Consider the following 15,151-nt stretch of genomic DNA (forward strand, 5'->3'; position numbering starts at 1 on the left):
GCGGCCTCTGTCCCACTCCAAAGCGCCCCCACCATCTTCGCCGACGGGGGGCAAACGCGTCGGCGCCATTGCATTTCAACAAAATGGTCAATGGCAGACCGCTTACACGCCGCCCCAAGCCTCCGCTCAACGGAGCGAACTCGCCGCAGCCATTCTGGCCTTTCAAACTTTCCCCCAACCCTTCAACCTTTTGGTCGATTCCCAATACGTGGCGCACGTGATCGCCCACCTACCCGGAGCCTACGTCGCCCCCCGAATCGACTTAAACCTCATGATTCAGCTTCCTCACATTACGGGACCATACTAGCATCCTAGAACCTCTCAATTGCTTCGTAGTCCAAATGCGCAGCCACACGTGGCTGGGCCTTGACAGGACCAGTGTGGATGGTGAAGTATAAAAACAAACCACTCATTTGACTCCTCTTGCATTCCAAGGCCTTCCATGAGAACGATAAACCTCCAACAGCCAAAATGCACTCGCCCGATCCTGTAGCATCCCCCTCAACCAGGCACAATCTATCGTTAAATCTTGTGCTCAATGCTCACGCCTTGGCCCCTCGTCAGACCCCTCGGGTAAACTCCAGGGGGGCCCTAGCAAATGACTTGTGGCAAATGGACGCAACCCCGGTCCCTGCCCTAGCCCCCTGGAAGCACCTTACATGTAACTATAGATACCTACTCGGGATACGCCTGGGCTACCCCCACTACGCAGGGCGAAATAACCAATCACGCCATATCCAGCACCTCTTTGCATGTATATATCCGCTATGGGTCACTTAAAACGGACAACGCTACCGCATATCTTCTTCCCGGCAGCCATGCTCCAGTTCTGCACCAACTGGGGAATCGTGCTAACACACGGAATTTCTTACAACAGCACCGGGCAAGCAATCGTTGAGAGAGCAAATCGCAACTTCAAAGAAATTCTAGCCAAACAATTAAAAGAAAGGGGAGGTAGCCTCCCCCATTTAGGCCAATATACAACAGACAGTATCAAAAGTACTCTTCACCATCAATCATTTAAATCTGCTCGCCTCTACCATCAGGGCAAATAGATCACCCCCCAGAAAGACACTTCAGGCAGTCAGACCTCCTCCCCCACGCCAAGGGTCTACTACTCAGTGCCTCTAGATCGAATCTGGCGGGGACCGCCCCTCATAACCTGGGGAAGGGGGTATGCTTCAGTCCTTCTCCCCCACAGGTCCTCTATGGATTCCAGCCCGACATGTCCGGACCAGCTCGAGGAACGATGCCAAACGAAGCTAGGCTACACCACGAAGATGGAACAGGTCCCCCCGGAGTACCCCGGCCCCATAGCTTCAGCAGACTTACAATCAGCATCGGAACGAATTCGGCATCCAGAGGATCCAGCGCCAGAGCTACGATCAGCCTAACCCGGCGACTCCCGCAGCAGCCGGCCCGCCTCTAGACACCCAAGAATCCCAAAGCTGCAGCCTTCGCGGCTATCGCTGCGGGATTTCACAGCCATCAGCAGCTACTCACACAACTACCCCCCACCGGGTGACAATCGGTCACCCCCTGCAGGATCTTCATCTACAACCGCCATCCTCTTTTCCTCCTCAATCACCGGGTTGAATTTTGAATTTACAGCCGGAACATCCCTGATAGGGTAACCCTTGGAACTCTCCGCTGTTTTCAGCCGCTTGAATATTGTCGGAACACGCCTTCTCTCACAACCTTGCTCGTGAGAATCACTGAACCTGCAATGCTAAAGACTATCAGTAGCTCTCTCTACGATCTTGAGAAATCCATGGACTCTTAACGCCATCACTCTGTAGCTTTGGTAGTCAAACAGCAAGAGCCATGCATTGGACAATTATGCAACCAATGCTTGCCTCCTTCCGCATATCATCCAGCCTATGCATCATTTAGCCATGTCTTTATTGTTTAAAATTTATTGCATGCCCTAATTTTTTGAAGTTATGTTATTTGTTATTGGCTGCATTTCCGCCTGAATGTCTGCCGGGACTCTCTGCTACCGCTTCACCATCGCCCTACCCCAGGCTCCACCTCCCCAGGAGCTCCGGATCACGTCACTAATTCGGGCTCTGCCTTTCGATCCCTCCTGTTCAAAACGACGCTGTCGCCCTCTCCAAAGCGGAGTTTGTCTCCCTCGCGAATCTCCCCTTGTGGGAGCTCCTTCCGGACTTGTTTCCTGTAACACCAAGACTATTCGCTGGCCAGCTGGCCTAGTGCTCCCTTGCTAAGTCCATCAACTCCACCTTCATTGCCCTGGAGCTGCCCTGGCCTCCGAAAGCAGCAAGGCAAGAACTTCGTCTGCTTAATTTTAGATAATCGTGTCACCATTGACTATTTGTTGCCGCATCACCAAAGCTGTGAGAATGTACGCAATATGTGTTGCTTTAATCCCTCTGATAATTCCCAGTTGATTCATATGAAAGCACGCGGAGCTGCAAGAAGTTGTGGTATCTAATCCGGAAATATGATGTTTTGCTCCCATTGGTGGTCAGCCCTCCCTCTGGAGCTGGCCGCCGGAAGGATGGTTGGAGTGCTATTGTGCAGCTCTGCATTGGTTTAATTGTGTGCCCTGCTATCGGATCTTGTTTCGCTCAATGTGTGTCTACTATTGCCTGCAACGTGTGTAAGAAGCCCCTCGACTCTTTTACCTCAAGAACTAAGTTCTAATGTTACACAAGCATGCTCGGTCAGCTGTGACCAGACGGGCGGAGGAGACAAGCGGCCCCTTTAAATCCACCAGCATTTCCAACAGGTCCCTCCTTCTAAAATGTGCAAAAGGAGGAGATGTAGTAATGCACTGCTGACCCAGCAGCACCGTCGTAGAACCTTGCGACGCCAACTGACCTACGGCCTTCTGGTCGCACCGCACCCCCACTCCTCAACCCCGTATGAGTCACGGGTCATGAACTATCTGGCTCAGTCACCGGGCGCAGGGACACTGGTCTTGCCCCCCAGGTGAGGATTAGGCCCAGACGCTTACGCTCCTCTCCTCGCGACGTAGCCAGGTGAGATCATGCATCAAGCATGATGATCTCCCGACTCCTCCCGGGCCCCCCGGGCTCTCCCGGAACTCCCCCCGGCCCTCCTACACCGAGCAGAATAACAACAAATGCGTGCCAGGAACCGGCACGCGGGAGACTCGCTTAGGAACACGGACCTCCTGGCCCCCGCTGCTGGCTGCATCTCCACCAGATGTTATCTCCGCCTCTCGCCTCGCTCTTACGCTGGAACCACGTGGGTCGATCTACAAGCGGGAGCCAGAGGCCTAGGAATTACAATTCCCATCAGTTTACCGGGCATGGCCACCGGGTCTCGCGCTGGTAGGGGCTGATGGGAATTGTAGTTCCTGAACATCTGGAGAGCCGCAGGTTCCCTACCCCTGTTCTAAAGTATCTCCTTTACCACTGGAGGACTGGCTGTTCATTTTGAAGAAGAGATATTTTGAGATGGGTACTATATGCCCATGGACATCACATTGGGAATTGCAGGTTTAGATGAACTCACAAGATGCATTCCTGTCAGCTGCCTCCAGGTTTCTGAGGCCTACAGCGGAAGGGTTTCTCCAATGGACCCTCCATAAAGTATGCCGTCATGCCTCATCATCCTCTACTCTATCAACACCTTTAACATACATAAGCATGCATAAGCTATTTACAATCCACTGTGAGGTCAGCGAGACAGGGCTAAAGGGAACTAAAGAGTTATTGCTTTACATCGCCTATTCAACCATGGAATGGAAGATCCTGTAAGGTGATCTTCCGTTCCCTGGTTGAAGAGGAAAGGTCACTAAGCATGGTTCCCACAGGTATCCTGCTGCTTCCCACCAGCATCCTGCTTGCCAGAAAGTGAGCGTTCACCTCAGAGGTCCTGTCAGTATCTCTCAGTTCCTGGTGGGAGAGACTCCTAGAGGGAATGCAGTGAGACTCTTATATGAGAGCCACTCTCCACTGCTTCCAGAGTGAGAGATCATCCCAAAACAACTTTCCATTGCCAAGTGGGAACAAAAAGGTCAAGCTTGGCAGCAGTCTCCTGCAAGAATGTGGACCAACTCCTAATGCTGGCTTGATGTGGCTACTTCCCCCTTTCCCTTCAATGGCAAGCATTAATATGTCAGGCAACCTGTAGCTTGTGTGGGCATGGGTTGTATGCAAACACATTCAACGTGTGTCCCTTAGCAACAAGGAAGTTGATATGACCTTCTTGAAGGAAGATGGGCCAACTGATGTTAATCAGAGTATCAATCTGAATATGCAGATACATGCTCCTTACTTCCATTATCACTGTACGGGTGCACTGCCTTGATGCGGGCCACTTGGCATCCCAAAAGCTCGACTTTCAGCGCAACCCTCTGATTCCAACTGTGCGGTTTGATGCGCAGGTAACGGGCCAGGATTGGTGGGATAAAAGTGTTGGAGACCTCTTGGTGGCTGTCACTGTTTCCTTCAAAGACCTGGGAGGAAGGAGAGAGAAGGAAGTCAGGTTATGAAAGGCTTTAATGGTGTCTGTTTGTTGCAAATTTGGGCTGTGCAGTGAATGGTCCATTGGTCGCTTACTGTGAAGGGATCACCTCTGCTAAAGACCTGCTAAAGGTCTCTCGTGGAGAGGTCATTTGCTGACCTTGGATTTTAGGTGGGCAAAACAAAACGCCCGTTTTCCTTTTCCCTTCTAACAGCCCAACCAGCCCTACTGACAAAGACTAACTACGAAAACATCCACTGACCAAAATAGACAAAACCAGGCAAATAACACTAAAAAGAAGTAGAGAAAACCTATACTGGCTATGGAGCTCAGTAGAATCACTGCTATCCCTGCTGAGGCAGGAAAAATACTGGATCACGAGATGGACACCCAAACCTTCCACAGAAAGTAGCAAGTTTTAGTTCCTGCCTCCCTGAGAAAGGGTAGGGAAATCACCCCATCCAAGATGCCCTCAGTCGCCTCCAGGAGAAGGGATGAAGGTTTAACGCTTCAGCTTCCATCTTGGTTTTGCCATTTGAAACTGGACTCCCTAGTTCTATTGTTAGTATTTTAAAAAGAAATGTATTTTTAAAGGACACACTTCCTTCTTTAATATGTTAATAGCAGAGCAGGGAAGAGTGCTTGAATGCCAACTGTTAGCCATCTCTGTCCCAACAGAACCACTTCCCAATTTTTATCAGTCTCACCTTATCCTCTCTATCGCTGGACTTATAGACTTTCCAGTTCTTTCCATCCCGGCTAGAAAGGACTCGGTAGGACTTTACGTAGTAGTTATGCTTATGAGACGACCCCCTCGTTATAATCCCTGGAACAATAATATGGTTAAATTTGTACCAGAAAACCATGAGAATGGCACAGAAGTAAGATGCTTAGAGCTAGCTTGATGTAGAGGCAAGACCAGAGAACCCTGGGTTCAAATCCCCACATTCTTCAAGTTCATTAACAGCACAGTTCTGCTGAATCCTTGAGGAGTTACTCCCTTCAAAGTCTATTGACTTCAACAGATGTGTAAAGGTGTGTAAGTGAGCTTGAACCAGTGAGGGTCCCTTGGCCTAACTCTCTTCACGCAGTTGATGTAAAAAGTGGGAGAATTACGGGGACAGCCTGTGCTTTGGATGCCTTTACTGTTGGTCTTGCTGACTCGACATGAATTTATAACCCCCCCCCAAGCTATCCTAGTATGTCTGACAAGTGGGAACAGAAAGGCCAGCAGCAGTGTCTCCAGATGGCAAAATATCTCAAGCAGAGATGCCAGGCACAGAACCATTCCAAAGTGCCCCCCCCCCCCCGCATCACAAATCACATGCTTTGCTTCTGCTGTGGGTTTTCCTTAAGGAACCATGAGGAAAAATAATGAAAAATGGCCCTTACATCTAGAAAGAAGAGGAGTTGAATATTGCCAGGGAAATAGAATTTCCCCAGCACAAGTAATACCGCAAGGATTTATGCCTAGACATTTTGCTCAGCACCATCCCCAGAGGTCATGCTTGGAGAAGGAATACAAACCCAGATCTTCCAGAAGCAAGCCCAAGGCAGTAATTATTTGTTTGAAAATCACCTTGCCTTCTCACCAAATCTGGCCTTCAGGGCAATTTACAAAATCCATAACAGCAACAAAAATCTATGAATTAAAACAGCCATAACAGCAACTCCCCTTAGCGCACCAGGAATCGGTTAACAACAGTAGAAGAACAAAAAATAGGAACAACAAACCATATCAGATAGCTCAGAGGGAGGGGAGAGGATTGAATTAGGCTACAAATTTAGAAAATGTCTTATATAGACAGAGGCCAACCCTATTTCCCCAGCCCTGATATCTTGGTCTACCATGAGTCTTGTGTGGGATTGGTGTAAGAAGCAAATAGGGTAAGAAGCAAATATCTTGTTGCTGAAGGACCAGTGACAGGAAGCAACATCAGGGAAAGGCTTTGCCCACAGTTGGTTATTGGCCACAATGTCAAACAGGATGCTGGACTAGATGGACCACTGGTCTGGTCCACCATGAGATTCTTCTGGCCCTCCCTGCTACTGCTCCTGGTAGCTAAAATACATGTCTAGGGAACTGATTACAGATCCTCATTATTGGTTTCTCACATTTGGTTTGACCCTTCATGAGAGGCTTAAAGCTGACAGGAATGTAGGATTTCCTCAGCTTTCACTAGCCATCCATAATAGGGTTGTCAATCTCCAGGTGGGGCCTGGAGATCTTCCAGAATTGTAGCTGATCTCCCTTTAACAGAAATCACTTCCCTTGGAGAAAAGGTATGCTAGGGAGACTGTACTGTACCCTGTTAAGGCCCCTCCCACTTTCCCCCAGGCTTCATCCCCAAACCACCAACCTCCAACCCTATTATGGCCATCGAGAACCTGTCCCTGGACAGTTTTCAGGCTTGAATGGGCTTTGAATGTTTCACCCATATTGCCTTGGTCTGCCAAGCGCCAGACAGGGCAGTGATCAGATAACCCCCTCTTCCCCACAACTGTGTTCCTTTCCTGCATTCCACTCAGCCTCCGGCCACCCAGCCTCACAAAGCTCCTTTTTTTCTCCTCGCCAATTAACTAAGCGCATTCTGAGGTGGCCTCACAAAAGCTGCAATTTCTCCTCAGGCTTTTGGAAAGCGGCACAAAAAAGTGAATTTTCTGGGACATAATATTTGACTTGTTCAGCGCGACCGCAGGGTCTCTGAGGCAACGGAGGCAGGAGAGAAAGGAATGAGGCGACTGGTGAAGGAAAAGAGGAAAGACCAATAAGGAAGGCTAGAATGAAAATAGAGAAGAAAAGTCTATAGGAAAACTACAGCCTCTGAATATTATGCAGTCACCAATGTGGATCAGGAGCACTATGCGAGGGGAATTACTTTTAACTGTTTCACCTAAAACCACTTTTTCTGAGCTGAAATGGCACTGCAGCATGGCTATGGCCCATGGGGGCAAATGTACAGGGCCTCCCTCTGTGCCCCATCTTCAGAAATGAAGTGGAGAGCCATCAGAGAGAGGGCCTTTTTGGAACTGCTTCATAACCTGAAATGGCTCCTCATCTTGCCTCATCAGTTGTTCGCCTGGTTTCAAGCAGCAGATTTTTTTAAAAGAAGGAATTTCATTTACCCATCAGAACATAAGTAGAAGCTGCTGGATCATTAAAATAATGATGCATACAAATTAAACTACTCCAGCGGGGTGCAAATAAAGAATCCAAGTAGACATCATGGAGATCATGGATTCTACCTGTTTTTTTTAGAGTCAAATGAGGCCGTACAGGAAAAGGAGAAGAAGCTTAACCCACCTGCTCCTGCATTGTTTTGCTAATGGAAACTAGCCCTTTTGTGCTGTTATTACCCCTGTTTCTCCGAAAATAAGGCATCCCCTGAGAATAAGACGTAGTAGAGGTGAAGTGCTAAATATAAAACATCCCCCGAAAGTAAGATGTAGCAAAGTTTTTGTTTGGAAGCATGCCCATTGAACAGAACACCAGAGCATGCAGCTGTGGAGCGGAAAAATAAGACATCCCCTGAAAATAAGACATAGCACATCTTTAGGAGCAAAAATTAATATAAGACACTGTCTTATTTTCAGAGAAACACGGTAGCTTTATAAAGGAAACTGAGGGTTCCCATGGCTGTACTTGGACTTCAAAGGTGCTGGAGAGGTCCAGTCCCAAATCTGTCCTCGTTTTGTACATTTTGAGAAATTTGCTTGGAAAAAGGAAAGTTGCCTGATACTTACTGACCTGTGATGTTTCTCTTTCCACCCAAATCTACCTCCAGCCACTCTTCTGTAGAGCTCTGATCTGCTGCCCAGGAGATCCCACTGCTAGTAAAAGCAGCATGCTCAGCAGTCCAGGCCTGATTTCCCCCCATCTCATTCTGTTCATGCCAACAGGATGATGCATTGAAGCTGAATGCTTCTAGGACTTCATCACAATCTGTCAAAAGAATCAAAAGTACTTGCATTTTTTGTTCACAGCAACTTTGTGAGGGAGTCCCGATGGAGTTAGTTTTTCTGCATCATTTTTGTATCGTTGTTGCTGCAAACAAGGACGAAATGGCAAAACTAACCTGCCAGTGCAAGGAAAAGACATTCAGCAGCTGATGGGAGGTTTAAAAGCATATGCAGCAGACCAGGGGTGTCCAACCCTGGCCTTCCAGATGTCCATAGACTACTATTCCCATCAACCCCTGCCAGCACCAGAACATCTGGAGGACCAGTGCTGGACACCCCTGCTGTAGACAGAAGCAATGCTGTATAGTGGTCTGGGGATACGGGAGGCCTGGGTTTGATCCCCATACAACTGAATGCCACAAAGCTCATTCAGTGACCTTCGTCTTGTCCCCCCCTCTCCTGGCCTAACAAGGGAAGAGGAAAAACAAGGTCACAGTATGTTGAACGAGCCCCTGCTTGAATTACAAAAGTGAACTGGGGGACACCCCATCCACATCTGCCCCCCCTAAGTTCCTTGAAATAAATATGAAAGAGGAATGAATTAAAACCAGCAAAATTACAGACCTTTGTGAAAGATGAGCCGTTTTTCAGATAAGGGTCCCCTGTTTCAAAAGAGAAAAAGAGAGGGTAAGATATCTTATTTTTGATTACTGGGAGGATTTCTTCAGAATGCTTTCACAAGTCTTCAGATAACGAGACTAGCGGCCTTCTTGTTAGTGGCCCTTTTGCCTCCCCAAGGAGGTCCGTCCGGCTTTTTCCTTCATCAAGCCAAAACCTTTACTCTTTTGTAATTACTAGTGACTAGAATAGTATTTCTGCCTTATCTTTTCATAGAATCATAGAGTTGGAAGAGACCCCAAGGGCCATCAAGTCCAACCCCTTGCATTGAAGGAACACACAATCTAAGCACTCCTGACAGATGGCCATCCAGCCTCTCTTTAAAAACCTCCAAAGAAGAAAACTCCACCATTACTTTATCCAGAGGTGAGCGTGCATTCCCACTGTCCAACAGCCCTTACTGGCAGGTGGAAGTTTCCCTGAGGGTTTATAGAGCAGAATTCCTCTTTTCTTTCACCTTAGAACCCATTATTCCTAGCCCCTAGAGCTGCTCTTCCGCGATCCGGCCATGCTGGGGGGTGCGTCGACTTATACAATGCCAACAAACATCCCCCGGGACTGTTCGCATGAACGGTCCCGGTAGGGGCAGGGAAGACGGCACAGCGCTGCGCCGTCGCCCGATCTACACGCATCTTCCCGGCGCGATCGCTTCAGAGCCATGGAAACGCTCCCCTGCCCTGTGTGAGACAGCTCTGGAGTCAGAAGGGCTGGGGCGTGTCCCCAGGCCTCAGACGATAGCGCTCAGAAGGCTCGCAGGGGAAGGTATGTTGATCGAAAGCGGGTGGTGCCTTCCAGCAGCACCGTCGCCCGTTAGCGATGGCAGTGGCTGGAAGCTGTTGTTTCCAGAAAACCTCGCCGGAGCGAAAGTTTCGAAACATGGCCAGCGCGCCGCTGGGGGAGTTGAGGCCCATTGTGACTCGCGCAATGCAGCTGCATGCCCATTATGAGAACAACAGCTCCCCGTTAGGGTTGAAGGCGTTTTGGTCGTCCCCTAGAGGGGCTAAATGGCCCATGCAGAAAGGGCCCTAGTCTCTGGAACAGCAAAAAACAAGCTTGCTTCCTCACCAACATGGCATCCCTTCAAATATCTAAACATCTACATATTTTAAATCATAAGTTAGAAAAAATAATAAGAAATAAATATAATTTATTTTATCATTGTGGCTGTTTTTAAAGCCTATTAATATGCATTCCATGCCATTCTGTTTCTGGCTGTCTAATTTTATTTAATTGTATTTTTACATTTTAATTGATGTAAAATTGCCTAATGGAAAACTGGCATACAGCTATTTTAAATGTAATCAAATCAAAACTTAACAGCTCTTTGTTCAGAGGCAGTGTATCTCTTAATTTTTGACACTGGAAACAACCAACAAGGAAAGTCTCTGATTAGGTACTTTCCAATGATTTTTGGCTGGCCATCGATGGAAACAGGATACTGCTCTGGTTAAATCTTTAGTATGCCTGAGCAGGATTAGATTGAACTATGTCAGTAAATAATTAATCAGTATATTTAATTATCAAAGTGACCCCATCTGTGGATACTTAAATCTGGAGCCTGGGACCATGGCCAAACAGGAGAATGATGTAAACTTATTTGGGTTTCCATTGCGGAGAGGCAGTATATAAATGACGTAAATATAAAATATAGCTACAGATGGGGGTCATACAAAAGCTAGGTTGCTTGGTCGGTGGGAAGGAGCAAGGGAAGCAAGGAAATGTGAGGATGTGAGAGCTGTCAAGAGGAGGGAAAGAATAAACATCATGGGGAGGAGGGGATACAGGGGAAAGTGAGGTATTGCCTACAAGTCCTTGTGGTTCTGCACTGTGTAACAGGGTCTGACCTGGCTTCCACCACACAACTGGGCCCAGTTCAACCAGCACTGCAAAATGGCACTGTGCAACTTGGCTACAGTTTTCCTGAGAATAGGATGCTAGGGAGGGAGGGGGAGAGAGAGAGAGAGAGAAAGAGAGAAAGAAAGAAAGAAAGAAAGAAAGAAAGAAAGAAAGAAAGAAAGAAAGAAAGAAAGAAAGAAAGAAAGAAAAAGAAAGAAAGAAAGAAAGCAAGCAAGCAAGCAAGCAAGCTAGCTAGCTAGCTAGCTAGCTAGCTGAAGACAAAGTATGTAGACTGGTGGGTGGGAAGGAGAGAAGGAAGCAGAAAAAGAAGACAGGTTATGAAGGCTTTCAAGAAAGAGAAAGAAGAAAATAGCAGGGGGAGGGAAAATGAGATCCTCCCACTTGTTCTGTTTAAATGCTGCATACATTTTTTCTACTAGCTGCAGGGTATCCATTGGTATTTTGCTCTTAGGAGAAAGAAACAAAACTGTGTGCCAATTATTAGTGACTATTGTTCCTAAACTTAAATAGGATATAAAACTGGATCCAGAAGCTGCTGTATGGTTGTTGGTCAATCCAGTTGATTGCTTACCTTTTGGAGCAGAGTCCGTTAGCAAAGGATGATTCATACAGAGTGATTCCCTTTCCTCGTGATAACGTAACCTGTCCTCCCTGTTCATCTAAGATCATGCCTGCATGGATGGCGGCTTTGCAGAGAACTGAGGTCTGGAGGGAATAAATATGAGAGAGGGAGTGAAAGCAGAACTTAGCAGGAGGCTTGTGGCACCATCAAGGTTTGCATGAGCTATCTCTTGGATAACTGCAATGTTAAGCTAATTCCCAAAGTTGTTTTAGTCAAATCAGGTTTGATAATATGTTTGATTTGAAACAAAGCTGTTTCAAACCAGGCTAGACTCTGGGATTTCCATGACTGGAGCGATTAGGCATGCAGGGAATTGATTTGGATCAGGGCCGTGGCACAAGGGAGAGTAGGGTGAAGACTTCCTCCCTGCACTATTTGCCGAACTCCTAAACAGCCCAGATGCACTATTTGCCCCGTTGGAAAAACTTATAAATACAGATATGCTTTTCTGCTGTTGTTACCACCGCCATCTTGACTGGAGGGCATGTGGGTCCCATTCATCCGCAGCCATCTGACTACAGCTCTGCTCCCCGTTCTTGGAGATGAGCCAGGGAAGCTGAGCTACCCAAATAAGAGAGCTGAGCAGTGAAAGAAGCATAAGTGCAGGATGAAGCACAAAAGGAGGAAGATGGTGCATAGTTCCAATTGGACATCTCTTACCGTGCTACTGAAGCTGCAGAACAGAGCATGGAAGAGTGCAGCTTGGAAAGCTGACTTCTTGACAAGGCCTGCTGTTTGATGCTATGGTTATATAACCTCTTTCAACATACCCTGTTTCCCCGAATATAAGACATCCCCGGAAAATAAGACGTAGTAGAGGTTTTGCTGGAGTGCGAAATATAAGGCATCCCCCAAAAGTAAGACGTAGCAAAGTTTTTGTTTGGAAGCATGTCCGACAAACAGAACACAGAAAAATAAGACATCCCCTGAAAATAAGACATAGCGCATCTTTGGGAGCAAAAATTAATATAAGACACTGTCTTATTTTTGGGGAAACACGGTAGATGACAGGAGATCTGAGAAGTCATTCCATTTCCTGGACTTTGTTCTAGAATGTCCATTTGGGTCCTGGTGCTACCTAGTGTCCTCAAGGCAACTGGGACCCAACCAGAGCGTTCTAGAACAAAGACGTTCCAGGAAATGGCTGATGAATTCTCAATTCTCTTGTCATCTTCATGTTGAAAAAGGTAGACAACTCCTTGCCTATCTTCATGTCATCTTCATGTTGGAAAAGGTAGAAGACTCCTTCCTATCTGCAGCAAGTTCCATCTGGAATGGTAAAGGGTGGTGCCCCTGAGCTTTACTGTTTTGAAATGGTTCTCTTCTTTTCAGCTTGATATATTGACTGTATAAAATAAAGCCAGTTTTGGACATTCAGTATACCATTTCCCCACCCCAGTGAATGTTAGATATTTAATAGAAGATTTTGAAGAGAACAAAAACGACAAAAAGTTCTTGTATAGTTGCCTCAATGGAGCAAATAACATCAGGACAAGGAGAGAAAAGCTTAACTCCTTTCCCCTTTTGCCATGGTCCTGATTGAACATACTTAGTGATGGCTTAAAAAATAGCTGGGAGCTCTGATCGTAGAACTGCCAGTATCCCATCTCTTTGTTAAATCACACCCTAAAGCAGTGATGGCGAACCAGTGATGGTGAACCAGTGAGGCCGAGTGCCCAAACTGCAACCCAAAACCCACTTATTTATTGCAAAGTGCCAACATGGCAATTTAACCTGAATACTGAGGTTTTAGTTTAGAAAAAACAGTTGGCTCCGAGGCGTATGTTACTCGGGAGTAAGCTTGGTGGTAGTCAGTGGCTTTGCTTTGAAGCAACCGTGCAACTCTTCCAATGGGTGAGTCACGACCCTAGGAGGGTTTACTCAGAAGCAAGCCCCATTGCCAGCAACCGAGCTTATTCCAAGGTAAAGGATCACGCTTTAGTTCTTCGCATGAAAATCAGTGGGGTTTAACAGCGCTTAACAGGGTTACCTACACTACTTCCCCAAAACTAGGTCTTAAGTTTAATGGTAATAATCAAGCCCAGTGGCCCAAGCCAACCTAGATGTATGTGTGAGGGACACTCTGTTTGCGTGTGCCCACAGAGAGGGCTCTGAATGCCATCTCTGGCACCTGTGCCATAGGTTCGCCACCACTGCCCTAAAGGCACAACTCAGTAAGCAAAGCATGATTTGAAAACACAGTTGACAGGGCTGTACTCACATCTCGGTAGCCTTGCTTCATGTTGCCCCAGATGTCTCCCACCACTTCCTTGCAGCCTGCAGGACAGTACACTCTGTGACAGAATAAAAGAGCAAAGGGTGAAGGTTTTCTCCCTTGCAAGTGGCAACAGCAAATCTGTGTGACTTGCTGTTGGCCTTATGAACGTAACAAAGTTGTCATATCAGGGGCGTACCGCTCTAGGGACATGGGGACACCCATGTCCCTAGAAGCGCTTTCTGCTGCTGATCATGTGTCGTGGGCCGTGGCCCTCTCGGCGCCCTGACCCGCTTCCCATCGGTGGCGAGGCCTCAAAAGCCAGCTTTCGAAAGCCAGTCTGCCAGGGGGGCTTGGGAGGGGGCATGCCCCCGAGCCATGGCCCCGAGCGTGGGGGTTGTGGGGGGGATGGCCGGAGCAGGAGTTGTCTCCGGGCACCATTTCTCCTGATACGCCTCTGTGTCATGTAGTGAGGTCAGGCCATCTAACTCAGGCTGCTTCCGCACGGATTTGCTGCACCCCAGCTCTCAAACTGGATGTTGGGGAGAGAGCATCTACATGACGTGACATCGTTCTCCTGTTTGTCTTGTGTGGTTTCCCCTCCTTTATATCACTATTTCTGGAACCTGCTGTGATCCAATGTTTCCAAAAAACAAAGTGGGTTAGCCCGTATGTGGACAGGATGGTGTAGTTTTTCAAATTTCCTCACCCGCATCTGGTGCCATTTCTGCCTCTCTTTTCCCTTGCACTCTCCATTTCCTGCCTCCCCCACCACAGGAAAGGTGGGGGAGGGCATGATATAATCAATAACCAATAATGCTATAGTGATACATGTAAAGTTTCATCAAGCCACAACTGACCTCTGGCAACTTAGGTTTTCAAGGCCAGAGAGTAACAGAAGTGGTTTGCCATTGCCTTTCTCTCTATTGCAACCCTGGACTTCCTTGGTGGTCCCCCATCCAATTACTAACCAGGACTGACCCTGCTTAGCTTCTGAGATCTGATGAGATCAGGCAGCTTGGGCCAGGTCAGGGCATAAGTGATACACTCTACTACCAATTATATTTATTTATTTAAAACATATTTATGTCACCTACAAGGTGGCGGACACGAAAAAAACAGTAAAACATTTAAGCAACTGAAAATTCAGTTGAAATTATAAAGTGATTCAATTAAAAACACATAAACAACACTAAAAAAAGAAGTAACCATTACTGGGGGTATACCAGAAGAAACACAAAAGTCTTCACCTACTGGTGAAAGACATCGATAGAGGGAGACAGTTGGCTCTCCCTGAGGGATTCCAAAGTTATATAAAATTATACTAACATATTTACTCAGCCACTGGGTCTAAGGCTCCTTTTTTCTATCTATACCTTATTATTTTAATAGCAAGCTGCCTTGAGCAGGAGACTTGATGA

The 15,151-nt window shown here is 47.2% G+C and overlaps 1 protein-coding gene across 2 annotated transcripts in view; it reads right to left on the minus strand.

Moving 5' to 3' along the window:
- Positions 1-15,151, minus strand: part of LOC125434706 (discoidin, CUB and LCCL domain-containing protein 1-like) — a 69,580-nt gene that overhangs the window by 16,796 nt on the left and 37,633 nt on the right. For both annotated transcript variants that reach the window (XM_048500290.1, XM_048500291.1), the window contains exons 5-10: positions 13,737-13,809; positions 11,465-11,598; positions 8,983-9,020; positions 8,207-8,401; positions 5,166-5,284; positions 4,270-4,450 (exon numbers count right to left, since the gene is read on the minus strand). In XM_048500290.1, the coding sequence (XP_048356247.1) occupies positions 4,270-4,450; positions 5,166-5,284; positions 8,207-8,401; positions 8,983-9,020; positions 11,465-11,598; positions 13,737-13,809 (740 nt within the window). The remainder of the gene's footprint in view (positions 1-4,269; positions 4,451-5,165; positions 5,285-8,206; positions 8,402-8,982; positions 9,021-11,464; positions 11,599-13,736; positions 13,810-15,151) is intronic.

This window comes from Sphaerodactylus townsendi, linkage group LG06, assembly GCF_021028975.2.
Source record: "Sphaerodactylus townsendi isolate TG3544 linkage group LG06, MPM_Stown_v2.3, whole genome shotgun sequence".
Classification (NCBI taxonomy): Eukaryota; Metazoa; Chordata; class Lepidosauria; order Squamata; family Sphaerodactylidae; genus Sphaerodactylus; species Sphaerodactylus townsendi.